Genomic DNA, 14,671 nt, shown 5'->3' with positions numbered 1-14,671 from the left:
TTATATTTCCGCCATTTCAGCACCTAATGTATAGAAAAATGGCGTCAACGACGGGACATCAATGCGGAAGACAATGAATCTAGGTCAGCATTGCCTTTTCTGAGTATTATCTGTCATCTTTAACGCAGGAGAAGATAAAGCTCGTGACTGTGAAGGAAGAAAGGACGAATATTAGAAGCTGTAGACAAGAGAATTATTGAAAATGACGTATGTATACTTAATGTTTTTCTTCATTTCAGATGCTTTACTGTCAGCGCTCAATTCAATTATATTATTGGATGTTTGCTTATATCCTGACTTTCTTAAGTCGAGGATCATTTATTATTAATATATGGATTGCCTGTCCATGTAAAAGGTCGTACGAGAATGCCCATCGTAATCAGACATCCACAAATTATGTTTCTTGTCACGGTACCTTTGGACTCGTCTTATTGCTTCCAGTTTACATTGGAAATAAGTGGTCGAAAAGTGTACATACAGTCAATAACTGGAAGAGGAAATACCCATGCAGATGTCATTTTCTGTTTTCAGTTTATCTCTTTAGCTATGATAGGTGACACTAAAAAGCTGATGAAGTTCCATGCATTGTGGATCAATAAATAAAAATAATATATATATATATATATATATATATATATATATATATATATATATATATATATATATATATATATATATATATATTCGGCCCAAAGCCAGTTCGGCCCAGCTTGGTCCAAAAATAAGACCATTTGGCCCAGCTTGAAAGATAATTTGGCCCCTCCTTCTTAACAATACAATTATGACATTAGTTTTAACCCATAAAAAGTTTGTTTTCTTATATATATAAAAAAAACTAGATACTCAGTATGGGATAAATACAGTTTTTATATAATTTGTACTGTATAGTTCAAAATTTTAGCTTTTGGTAACAGAACCATGTAGAATAATGATCTTTTTGCAATTTGGGATATATTATGTGTAAAGTATGAAATAAGAGAGGTTTCCTTTTCCTTTCTAGCATTTACTGGTATTTTGTTTTTTTATACCAGTTTTATAAGAGAGAGTGCATTTCATTTGCTTAAAACTATGCAGCATGTGGCACTTGTGCATTATAACATGCTTACACTGTTGTCTGGCTTTTCTGTGCATCTAAGATTTCTGTCATCAATATTGGCACAAAACGCATACCGAATTTGACATTTTGATGAAAATAAAATGCTGCAATGCATACCATTTGAAAAGAGGCAGTTGTCACCAGAATATTCATTTCAAAATAATATTAATTTTTGGATACACAGTATACCACCCGTGTTTTCATGACTCATGATATTTCAGACTATTCTGCACATGGCTTTGAAAGATGTAATGTTTATGCATCGGGCTATGGAGATGAAATATATTACATTGGACTCTTTCTGTCTGCATTTCAGTCGAGTAATTAGGTCAGGTTTGTTGTTGTTGTTGTGGGGTTTAACACCATTTTTTCAGCACATGATAGGCTATACATGGTGGCCAGTGGTAATGGTGGAGGAAAAACCCGGGAAAACTCCGGAAAGAACCACCAACCCACAATAAGCTTCTGGCAAGCTTCCTCACATATCCACATTGGCTGAATCTGAGACTCAAACTGGCACAGGCAGAGGTGAGATGGCAGTGATCCGTAACGGAGAGTGCTTTACACCACTCTGCCACTCGGGAGGTCAGGTTTGTAACAATGCCAATACTTGACATGAGATATTAAGCAGACTAAACCGATACTGTAAAAAACAATAGTTAAAGCTCAAAATTTTATAAAAATAAGCTATTATGTGGAAGAGCAACAACAATGAATAGGATGTAATGTGTTTACAATATCTCATTTATGGGGAAAAAATTATTAAAGAATTAAGAAACAAACTATGCGCTGGGGAGTGTCTTGAGAATCCTGTTCTAGCGGCAAGTTTACATGCTGGATAGCAGACGATTAAGTAGGTGTGGGACAGTTTCTTGCAAAATCAAAAATTTTTATTAAAATGCAGCATTGTTCTAAGGTAAACATTTCCATCTTTTAAATGTATTTATTTGAATGATTCTAAAAGATACATATTAATTCGATTTTTCTAGATTACAAGTTCTTCTTGGTCATTGAGTGGGTCTTCATGTTGACATTAGAAAACACATTTTTCACATGCATTTAGAGTAGAAATGTGAGATATTTTTATATACTTTATGAATATCACTTTCCTCAATTAAAGAATGATCATTCTTTCTTGATACAATTTGGATTTTCAACCGTAAACAACACATGATCCATTGTTTACAGAAATGTTGTATCGTTGTGCAGAATTACCCGACATGGTGATATACAACACAAAATGACAATATCAGATTGGATATGTATTTATTGTCAAGACAGGGATCATTTTGTTATATCAGATGGTTTTCCAAAACAAAATCAAAGCAGAATAGTATTAAAACAATAGACAAATTAATACAAATGTATTAATTCCATTGTGTATTCCCACTCATTCTTCCATTATTTTTTTCAACATCATTACTAACCTAATCGATCAGAAATCATCATAATCCCATTTTCAGACCAATAGAGGTCTTGTATCTCAAAAGTTCATATATTCTTCGGTAAATATCATCAAATAGTGCTATATTTTGGATTTGAAGAAATTCTTTTCATATTTATACATTTATTTCCCTGATTTTAACTTTTTTATCAATATATCAATACATTCTATATTAAATGATTAGGAACATTTAGTCGATCAATTATGAATATCAATAAATGTAATATAGTAATCTTTTTGTTAGAAGTATCATATTACCAAACTCTGGTACTTTAAAAGAAACATGTGATCAAATGATGTAGATTTCAGATTGACATGATAACATGCAATGCCTGAATACAAGTACACAGTCTGTATAATGTTTGATTAAATTATGGATAAGGAAGTAAAATAAATTCAGGTCTGAAACATTCCAGAAATGCCATTTCTTGTGCATAAATAGGAAATTCCTTCACAACAAGAATTTATACACTCACAAATGGATACATGTCTACAGAAATAAACAGTGTCCATGAACATATGTAGATTTTTTAAAATAAATTTGCTGCTTACACAGAAATAAAGATAATTTGTACCATAATTAAGACTGGCAATTAGTCTGTTCATTTCTAATTTGATTGGAAGAAAACAGCAAATATGATTGACGATGTTGACTGGTACTGACAAGCTTTCAGTTTTTGCATGCACACATGAAGACATGTATACATCAGCTTGGAAAATAAAAACAAGCAATAAAAATAACAGTTAAGAGCTTTATATTTCAGCAACTAAACAATGACAAAATACTGAGAATCACTCTCTTTCCCTCACACACACACACACACACACACACTGACACAACTGATATGAAAGTATCAAATTTGTGATCATTGATCAATATAAGGAATAGTTTGATCAACTCCAAAGGCCTTAACACATTAACCCCTAGCGACAACTTTACGGGGCAGGAGGTAGGAGCCTACTGCCGAGCTCTGTAGCGTCATGGTCATGCATGATACACTAAAGTGGATGGTATTATAGAAAGGTAGATAGATGTAGCTCTACAATGATACCAAATAATCTGGAATATCTAGTTGCACTACAAAATACAGATAGAAAAACCTCATTTTTTGGACCCGACTTTTTTTAATGCAAAATTCGCCAGTGGTCAGAATCCCATTTTGTGTCTGGATTTTAGACTTTTTGGTCTCAGATCTAAGGCAAACCGGTATGAACTGCAAACAGACAGATGAGTCTTTGCAAAAAGTAGGATAAGATAGGCATTTGGAATAAAGAGTGGTCTCCATACGAAAATAATGGTTCCGTTTAGCAAAAAAAACACAAAAAACAAGTCCAACTTTTACCCTTCAGCTCATGCGCGAGTCAAATAGCCAACGAAAAACGATGTTTCTAACACAACTAGGCAGTATGTTATTGAAAGATGACCGGGGATTTGGTGTTTTCGAGTATATTCAGAAATAGCTTTCAAAATATGTTTCCTACTCAATTTCCAGGCAAAAATGGCAAAAACCTCCAGGGGTTAATGTGTTAAGACACACACAAAACTGATTTGGTTGCTGATGTTTTGAACATTCAGTCTTAATTGTATACTGTAGCAACAGCTGTCTATTTGTAATGCCCAAATGGTTTTTTGTAATTGTAAATAAGAGATACATAAATAGTTATTTTGTGGTGTTTGTGGCATGATTCTGAAACTAAGTCAGTTCTTCAGCTAAATGTATTCAGAACTTTATTCAGTAGGACTCTTGTTAAAAATGCTTGGTTTGTTTGGGGTTTTAATTCAAAATACAATAAGTTCTTTGTATATTTTTATTTTGTATAATAGGAGAGTAGATTATTTGTTGAATTTTACAAAACTTGTTGGTGTTTGCTCTTTTCAGTTACTTATTTTAAGACCATAATCATAATAAAATATATTTCGTACATGAAGAAAAGTTGTTCATCAAGCAATAAAACATTGCTTCTACTATTTTTTGTGTAATCCCTTTTTTCAATATCTACTGCAAAATAAAAGATAGTTTTGTTTGAATTATTTGTCTCTAATGGTAGGTATTATTTTCATGAGATACTAAAAACAAATATTCGGGTAACAAAATTATGAGTTATTCTTAGTTCCACATGTCCTGTGTTGCCAATGGTGGAACTAGTCACTATTCATGGCCTGTTAAAGAATCATCACCTCCTTACTGCATTGAACTTCAAGATACAGACACACACTATAGCTCTATAATGCTATTATTCTTAAATTCTAAAATTATTAAATGAAATCAGGATCGACAAACCATGAAGTACAAAAGTTAAACAAAAGCTAAATCAGAAATAATAAACATACATTCGTTTTTTTTTTATGGTTATATAGGCCTACGCTTGACACATATTACTCAGAAACAAATTTGAAGAAAGTGTAAATTTAAAGATGTAAAAACAATTACAATAGGCCCTTTGAAGTACATCCATGAAAACCTTAATGAAACACATGTTATGGGTATTAACAGAACTGCCAACTGTTATGATTTTGCCGTAAGTCTTATGAAATTTACCATTAAAATATGAACTTATGGCATACAGGCAAACACTATGAAAAAATGATCATTGCCAAAAGATCCGGATTTTTTTTTCATCTTTGTTTGATTTGGATCCTGGTTTCCTATTAGAAGTAGTGAAATTGGTCAGGGAACCAGACTAACTTTACAGCAGCACATCAGATGCTTTAAACTGCAGCTATTTGTTTATGCAAATCGTCTGCATGATCACACTGTTGATCATAGAATTTTTTTAAAAATGGTGTCCAGCAGGCGATGCATGTTTAAGACAAAAGGGGAAATAAGCCTCTTGAAATGTGTTAATAGTCATCACAGAAATATAAAAAGGAATATTCAGAATCTTGTGAATAAAAGCTAGAAGGGACACAATTATGTTTATTGGACATTATGTGCCAATTTGAGTATGACTTATGGCGGGAAATATGATTACCGTCATCATGTGGAATGGAAGAAAGAATTTCAAGAATTACATCAAGTTGAGAGATAGCAACAAGTCATTGAGCTCCATAGGGTTTGGAACTAAAATTTGTGCAACTGTACTAGTGGTAAATATCGTCTACATGTACTTTACAAACTTTTCAGTTGAACATAATGTTTATCGTCGCTGCATGTTTTGAATACCAAGCTTTTTAATTACGTTTTCCAGCTTTACAATAACAGTTTATGGTATTTTGTTACACTTTACTCAAAACATGTCAAACTTAACGGGAAAAAAATCAACTGCCTTACTGAGATGGACTCATCAGGGTTGGCTGCTCTGTATTAAGAGTCTTTAATTTTCTACCTTTTTTGCCGGTTAAGAAAATTACAGATTGTCTAATTGATGTTAAAAACGAAACAAGTATCCATTGCAAGATGATTACACGAAAGCCTTTTGAATTATCCCTATCAAAGTTGGATTATTATACTCAAGGAATATGCCCCACCCCTACTTTTGTTACTAATTTGTAACAAGTACATCTACATTTTATAAGGCCATGTACAATCATGTTTGTCTAATGTGCAGCAGTGCTACAACTTGAAGACTAAAAGTAAATATATTTGTTATAATATCTCATGAAAGGTATTACCAATCTTGGAAAAATGTGTACAGGTCTGTTTGAATATATATTTATATTAAGTATTATTGTTTCATAAATCAATATTGATAATTGACTAGAACACTTAAATTGATAATATTTTCGTGAAGGTGTATGGAATTTTTAGCATAAAAGTTAAATGTATAAATATATTTTTAGAATGTGCAAGATGTCAGTTTGCATTTTCATTCATATCTATGTATGTTGCGGAGTACCCGGCTGTAGAATGTCCATCATATTCCATGAAAAACGATGGAAAACGCTGGAAAATTCTAGCATGGAAAACGCTGGAGTATTTGGACTAATATTCCAGCCTCTGTCCAGGGTAGGCTGGAAAACCCTGAACAATTCTTGCATGGAAAACGCTGGACAATTCTAGCATGGAAAACGCTGGAGTATTTGGACTAATATTCCAGCCTATGTCCAGGGTAGGCTGGAAAACCCTGGACAATTCTAGCATGGAAAACGTTGGAAAATTCTAGCATGGAAAACGCTGGAGTATTTGGACTAATATTCCACCTATGTCCAGGGTAGGCTGGAAAACCCTGGACAATTCTAGCATGGAAAACGCTGGAAAATTCTAGCATGGAAAACGCTGGAGTATTTGGACTAATATTCCAGCCTATGTCCAGGGTAGGCTGGAAAACCCTGGACAATTCTAGCATGGAAAACGCTGGAAAATTCTAGCATGGAAAACGCTGGAGTATTTGGACTAATATTCCAGCCTCTGTCCAGGGTAGGCTGGAAAACCCTGGACAATTCTTGCATGGAAAACGCTGGAAAATTCTAGCATGGAAAACGCTGGAGTATTTGGACTATATTCCAGGCTATGTCCAGGGTAGGCTGGAAAACCCTGGACAATTCTAGCATGGAAAACGATGGAAAACCCTGGACAATTCTAGCATGGAAAATGCTGGAGCATTTGGACTAATATTCCAGTCTTTATCCAGGGTAGGCTGGAAAACCCTGGACAACACTAAAATTTAGCTGAAAATTGTTGAAATATTTTATGAAAACGAGATTTTTAACAGTGATACAACTTTTATTTGATGATAATTTCATGAAGAACATGATCCAAATTACCCCAACCAACTCCTTGTATTGACTGTGATGTTTAGTAACTTTTAAACAAGGAAACAAAAATTAAAAACTATACTTGTCACTCGTAGCTTAATAGGTTGTGCACTAGTATTCAGTAGACAACATGGCTTAAGTTGTCACAAATATCGCTACACTTCTACTGGTGTGTCATAAAATCCAGATTACTGGCTCCTTAACATCATCCAAGTTTCTAAAAATATGTTCTCTTACTCTAGTTATAGTTTGAATTTATTCTGAAGCAATCTTAACAACAAAATAACACAAATTCACGTTAATTTCTATCTCAATTTTAATTAAAAAAATTTAAAATATTTTTTTTACACGTGTTGTTTCATAGTTCATTCACCACATTTCTTATTTTTCTGTTGTCACCAATGGAGTCTGTGGAAGTGATGGTACTCTTGATGGTTTAACCAAATCGCAAAGCTTCTATCTCACCATCACCTCCCCAATGTTATACTTCTCCTTCATGATTTCTGAAATACAAATCATTGTATATTAATGAATAGAATCAAGCAAGATTTCAAATTTATTTCAATCCCATATATATATATATATATATATATATATATATATATATAGAGAGAGAGAGAGAGAGAGAGAGAGAGGGGAGTGAGAGAATGAGAGTTATGCCTGAAACATTTCATGCAATTACAGTACTTTTACAATACCTGAGGTTGGTAATTGTAATGAGGCACTTGGCTTGATGACTAACCTGATAGGCTTAAAAACCTGTGGTTTCCATCATAAATTAAACTGGCTACCTAACTGCTCCTGTGGCCTAAGTCTAAGTGGTTAGAGCGCCTGCTACGGGTGTGAGAGGTCACAGGTTTGAACCCTTAACCGAGTCATACCAAAGACTTATTAAAAAAATGGTACTATTAGCTGCCTTGCCTGGTGCTCAGCATTAACCCTTTACCTCATGCAAGCGTCTTTTGACGCCTCTACTCCATTCACGTGGAAGCGCCTTTTGACGCCTGCTGTAAACATCAGCCATTTTAAGCTGGTTTTCATAGCGCCACCTTCAGGGAAAACCCCCATTTAGATACTACATTCATTTCTGTGAATGACAATTACATCGGATCACGTGGTCACTGTTTATGCCCTGGTCGATATCTGCTATTTAAAGTAACTGGGTCATAATCTCCACTCTCCAAAATGGAGGTCGCGGATTTCATTCAGTACTTAGGAAGTTTTCACGATTAGAATCAGAACTACGAAAGATTCAATAACTTAGGTAAAGGCTCTGATATTGTTGCAGGCAGCAATTAGTTTTCATAAATTATCAAATTCAGATGACTTAGTGATGTAGATGCAGACGACAAATTGTAAATTTCAAGTATGAGAAATGGCAGCTACGATTGGTCACGCGGCCTCACTGACATGACGGTGAATGAGTCCTCTCAAGATTTTAAAGCACGTAAAAAATTCTTCAGTGAAAAAAATTTACGCAGCTATAACAATCAGACTTTTAATCTTAAATTTTTCCACACATAATAGATGTGTACCAAAAATGTAAAATGGTTACAATTGCTGTTTAACATAAAATACACTACAATGCTGAACAGTTAACAGGCAGGCCTATGCGTATGGAGTCGTATAGGTAACAGGTGCTCTATTTATAGCATGCTGCACTTTGTAATTATGCTCTATAAGGTAAACGGTTAAAAGGTTAGTGTTAGGACTGGTCAACCTGGTGTCAAGATAATGTGACTGGGTAGAAGACATTATGCTACACGTCTGTGGCATGATATCCCAGTGCTAGACATCACTATAAATTGCCACACTGCAGACATCGTAGCGATGTGACTAAACATTTGTTAAAGCTACGTTACTAAACATCTGAATCACGCACACACAAACTGGCTACCATATACATGCAGTTGTGATTATACCATTTAAACTGAAAGTAGATTTACATTGTCCATTTGAATATTGCCTGTCTACACTATAATGTTTCAAGTAGTAGTTGTGGATACGTTTAAATTTCATAATAATGTTCCAGCCTTAGTTCATAAAAAAATTTTGTTACAATTTGGCATATATTTTGTCATAGGTTAACAAAGTTTAAAATGCATGGTTAATAATTTAAAATATACCATAAATTATTTGAATTCTGGACTGGTTTTGGAGAGGTGGCCTTGTGTGTGCTTATTATTGGCTCTTGCCCCAGTTAGTGTCTTGCCAATATATTCAACAGAGCTGTACAACATTCTGAATATTTATCTAGCAGCTTTGTTAAAATCCAAAATCTGACATATTTCTGCCTCATGCTGGGTGTGAAAAAAAATTTAATCCAAATTTTCACCATGATGATTCATATGCACTAAGTTTCTGATATATTTACTTATCTATATACACAACTCCAGGTTACAGCTAATGTTCTAGACATTTGAATTTGAAACAAATGTGGTATTACCTCTCGCTTGCTTAATTCAAAATTAAAAGATCGAAGAATTTCAATGAAGCTGTCGCCATCAAGTTGTTTACATAACTGTGCCTTGCCACTTTTTTCTGAAATTAAAGGACACAAACTAAACAAGTATTTTTGGTGAGGAAAATTGATAATCATTTCCAACAGTTTACAACTGTACATTCTTATTAATTATACAATAAGTTACTATTAAATATTACTGAAATGGCTGAATATAAATTGGATAGACAGAAACAAGCCATAATCTGAATTGAAGATTAATTGGAAAAGAGATCTACCGGTATATTTCCGAGTCACAGTCTAAAATTAATTAAAACAAATATAACTTATTGCTACAAATAGCACACTGTCTGGAAAATAATAACGAAAATGTAAAAAATACAAATACCAGTCAGATCATTAATAATATCAAGGGTGAATAAAATTTAAAGTGAAATTTACAATTTGGAAATATATATTCGCAAGGCCGGCACGTACCAACTTTTTTGAAAGACAGACACGAGATGACTGGTCATTGTGCATTAGGATAAGTAAAAAATGTTGCCAGTTATGTAAACAAAGCTTAAAACATAACACATACCTTTCAATATCCTTACAAGTTTGACGTTTAATTTATCAGTCTTCAAACAGCATAAAAAAAGAAATTGTTCCATAGGATATATTTCGTAATAGCTTTCCGTAAATTTACGTCACGTTAAGTCTTTCGCAGCTAAGGTACTTGGCGGCCGTGCAAATAATTTTGCTACAACTGGACTGAGTAATGACTTACCTGCTATTTTCGCAATAATACACTCATGGTATCCCTTGAATCCACGACAAACCGCCATCACTTTCTCTCCCGTGCGATATTCCTTCATTTCTTTTCGTGGCGAGTGTACATTAGCCATACAGATTATGCCTCATTCACCCATATAACCAGTGATATTTCTGGTTCAGTGGTCATCTTAAAATCCTGGGATATTTTATATTTTACAATTTCAATGACACTCCAATCGAAAATTGCGCCCAAATTCTAGACTGGTTATCCAAAGCGTTTTACGGTGCCAAATTTGGAACCAAACTTTACAGAAACGGTTTTTATTTTTTTTTTTGTTTTTTCTTTTTACAGAAAATTTGGTTCTAACACATGAAATCGAAATATGCCGGCTTTTTCAATGTAGTAATTGGTTAAAAAAAATAAGTACATAATTTTATATCCCATCATAGTCAGCTTCATCAGCCATCATCATACGGAACAACCTCGGCTACTTCTGCGTGACAAAAACGTGACTCCGATACGTGAAGGCGAATACTTGACAGAAAAATCAGACATTTTGTTCTCTTTTGATTTATGATTTATCTAAAGAGTTAATATCTATACATCGGATACCAACGCCGTGATTTGGATATGTTGGGGAATGATTGGTTTACAGTAAAGTGGTTTTAGAAGACAAAGTTTACGACCAAGAGGCAATATCGTGTCGAGGTGTGGAACACAAATGGAAAGACAACACAAATTGGACACCCAAATATTATAGGTGAGTATGAAATAAACGGAGTCTCGACTTTATCTCGTTTGCCCAAGTATAAACTGACTATATGATTAACCGCCCAACACTATATATGTATGACTGATAATTAAATTGTAAGCAAGTATTTAAATAAATGTGAAAAGATATACAACGTCAAAAACAAGTTTCCTTTTGCACCAGTTTTAAAATTAGAGTAGGTATTTTTGTTTTTCAATATATATGTATATATAACTTTCAAAGCAACCTAATTTGTGGAATTTTATTTTAACAGCCATAACCTTGTAATTGTCAGTCTTGGAAATGTTAACTCCAGTGATACATGTAAGCCCAAACAGGGTTTGTTCTGGTATTATGATAAAGTTGTGAATTTCTTGAGTATTTATAGATCTAGTCCGAAAAGGTCTTTAGGTTACTGCTAAATTTTCAGACTGCTACATATATAAGTAAAATCATAACTTAAGTAACTTTAAGTCCTGGAAAAAGAAATTTTGAAAAATTTCACATTAATCTTAGCAAGATTAAAATGTACACAAGTTTTACCATGAAGATGATTTTTGAACGATATGTTAATGTTTTAATCAGTCTGACTGTACAGTCTGTAAACATTTTATTGCTGTTTGTGTATTACAGGTACTGGTGTTCAGGACAAAATATATAAGCGGCTTGAAGTTAATTCCACAAAGTCCATTCCTAAAAGCACCATGTACTGGAGGAAGAGAAAACAATGATAATTCCAGGAGTAATAGAGAGTTTTTTTACATTTTAAATAATGTCTGCAGCTGTCTCCCACAACAATGTTTATTTGTATGAAGATAAGCATTATTCTTTATACATTTGTTCTTACCTAGTACATTCACAGCTTAACATGGTTCATATCTTAAACACAGTTTCATTACCATATCAATAATTTAAGGAATAAACAAATTTCACTGTACAACACTAAGTGGAATTTTCAGAGTTCAACAAATTCTGAGTATATGGTGAAATCATTCAGTATTTACAAACAGAATATTCAATGTACGTGTTTGAACAGAACATTCACTCTGTATGGGTTATCCAACACACCATACACAATATGTGCACAATGTACACCATATTTAACCAAATCAGCCAATTACAGAAATTCCAGGAAATATCTGATCAGTATTGATTCTTGCAGAACAAGATATAATAATTTATTGTTATGCATTGTCATACTTCAGTTTTTAATTATTTAAAATGTTAAATATAATTTTTACTTTCATTTTTCTTATAATGCCCTAAAACGTTATGAAACTTGAGTTGTTTTTCTGAAAACATCACATACATTTATGAAGTGTATGTTGTATCACATGTACTTTGTATGATGGAGTATATTATTGTGTATAAATTACTTGTCATTTACATGCATTCATTGTGTATCATATTTGCATTACCCATGTTTAAATGATGCATGCATTAACATTGGATTTGTCAAACTAAACTACTGTAACAGTGTAATATTAACTGTACATATTCAATTCCCACAACAAAACAATAATGTTTGAATGTTAAGATTTTAATATGAATTATACATGTTCACTAAAATTTGTATTTCTCATTACAGTGTTGTTGATCTAGGTGAATCCAGTTCTGTTGGTCTTGGATATTATGAAATTGGTGACAGTACGTAATACTAATCTTCAAATATAATGAGAATATCAACAGATGAACCAACTAGATATGGTGACAGTGACATGAGTTTTTCATCTGACTCAGAAGAAAGTATAGAGTTTTAATCAAGTTCAGACGATGAAGAGTATCATCAGGTGAATGAAGCAACTCAGTCTTACCCATCCCATGTCACAGATCCCCCACTTTATGTCATAGCCCCATAACAAGATATATATTGTAGTGAAATCACAAAGTCTGAACATGTTATTGTCCTTGGGGCTTTGCCAACAAGACATAATTTGTCAGATGCTAAATATGTGACTTTTTGGACTTAATTCAGTTGCATCTTCCTTCAGCAAACACAGGATTGACAATTGTCAAAGATTTGAAGGAAAAATGTGAATTCAGTAAGGAGTATCTCAAATACAATTTTTATTGTGAGATCTGCAAAAAATTGTACTCCGATAAAGAAGAAATGTGTGAAACTGGGGGCTGTACAGGTGTACATAACTAATAATTATGAGCAAACATCTCTTTGGAATGAAGTTGGCTCTGACAAGAAAGAAGACTTCCTTTCATCATCAAAAATAGGATCAAGTGTCTTCGAGAACCTATTATTGTTGTTGAAATTAGAAATGTCATTTATGGTACTGTTCTCCCCAATCATCATGAAAAGGACTAAAATGGCTTTCACCACTGCACAGCAGAATTTCATACTTATACACTAGTGTCAAGCTCATGTGGTGAACAGATTTGGACATATTTATGATTTTATATGCACCAGATATTTTCTGGTCAGGATTTAACACATTTTTCAGGATATCTTTTCATACATGTATAGTTTGTGTTACACCAACATTTTTGTATAGTGATGTTCTTTTGATAATGAACATTTAATTACATATGTGGTACATACAATAAATGATGTACTACTTCAACACTTGTAGTTTGTTTTTTTAAAGCAGGGGTCAAGTGTGTGTGTGTGTGTATGGTTTAGTTTGTTTATTTGACTTGTGTCCTCTATTTCTCAGTATATATTTATCATAGGTTTGAAATAATAGTTTAGTTTCAAGTTCAAAAATCTGTGTTACAGCGCAGTTTAGTCATGATTGCTCTTTCTTTAGGTAATTCAAAATAATTCTCTGTACCAATCTTGAAAATTGACTAAGTTCTTTTCCAGGGTTTTCCATGCTGAAATTTATCCCAAAAATTCTAAGTCCAAACTGTCCATCCTTTTCCAGGGTTTTCCATGCTGAAATTTATCCAAAAAATTCTAAGTCTAAACTGTCCATGCTTTTCCAGGGTTTTCCATGCTGAAAAAAATTCAGAGTCCAAAATGTCCATCATTTTCCAGGGTTTTCCATGCTGAAAAAAATCAAAGTCCAAAATGTCCATCGTTTTCCAGGGTTTTCCATGCTGAAAAATTTCAAAGTCCAAAATGTCCAGCATTTTCCAGGCATGTCCAGCATTTTCCATGCACAATGTCCAGGCTTTCCATGCTAAATTCTGCAGAATATTTCATTTTTCCATCGTTTTCCAGGGTTTTCCATGTTTTTCCATCGTATTCCATCCTTTTCCAGAGTATACGATGGAAAAAGTACAGCCGGGTATGCTTACTTTTTTAAAAAGATAATATCAAGATAGTTCGTTTAAATTTCAGTTTTTTCTAAAACGTATTCAATTTTACAGCCTGTAAAAATTGTGAAAAATATTGTGTCCTAATTATCTTGTATATAAGTGTATTTACTTTGTTGTTGAAAAAATGTAATGGTATCTTTATCCAAAAGATTGTGAAATAATTTCATTAATATAGTAGAAAGGTGCAGCCCCT

The 14,671-nt window shown here is 33.4% G+C and overlaps 1 protein-coding gene and 2 long non-coding RNA genes across 3 annotated transcripts in view; 2 read left to right on the top strand and 1 right to left on the bottom strand.

The window, feature by feature from the left end:
* Positions 1-29: 29 nt before the first annotated feature.
* Positions 30-14,671, top strand: part of LOC149805577 (vasodilator-stimulated phosphoprotein-like) — a 119,177-nt gene continuing 104,535 nt past the window's right edge. Inside the window, exon 1 of the mRNA XM_089950212.1 lies at positions 30-207. Coding sequence (XP_089806338.1) covers positions 203-207 — 5 coding nt within the window. The 5' untranslated portion in view covers positions 30-202. The remainder of the gene's footprint in view (positions 208-14,671) is intronic.
* LOC149805579 (uncharacterized) lies at positions 7,560-10,748 on the bottom strand. Its single transcript, XR_016419699.1, has 3 exons — positions 10,467-10,748; positions 9,683-9,777; positions 7,560-7,739 (listed from the first exon to the last, which is right to left on the bottom strand). It is a non-coding gene; the product is annotated as an uncharacterized LOC149805579 (long non-coding RNA).
* LOC149805578 (uncharacterized) lies at positions 11,077-13,572 on the top strand. The gene is made up of 3 exons (XR_016419700.1): positions 11,077-11,214; positions 11,839-11,947; positions 12,794-13,572. It is a non-coding gene; the product is annotated as an uncharacterized LOC149805578 (long non-coding RNA).

The sequence above is a fragment of the Sinohyriopsis cumingii genome, chromosome 2 (genome assembly GCF_028554795.1).
Source record: "Sinohyriopsis cumingii isolate HCF-2022 chromosome 2, ASM2855479v2, whole genome shotgun sequence".
Classification (NCBI taxonomy): domain Eukaryota; kingdom Metazoa; phylum Mollusca; class Bivalvia; order Unionida; family Unionidae; genus Sinohyriopsis; species Sinohyriopsis cumingii.
Note: the sequence above shows the minus strand (reverse complement) of the source record. Positions and strands in the feature narration are given on the sequence as shown.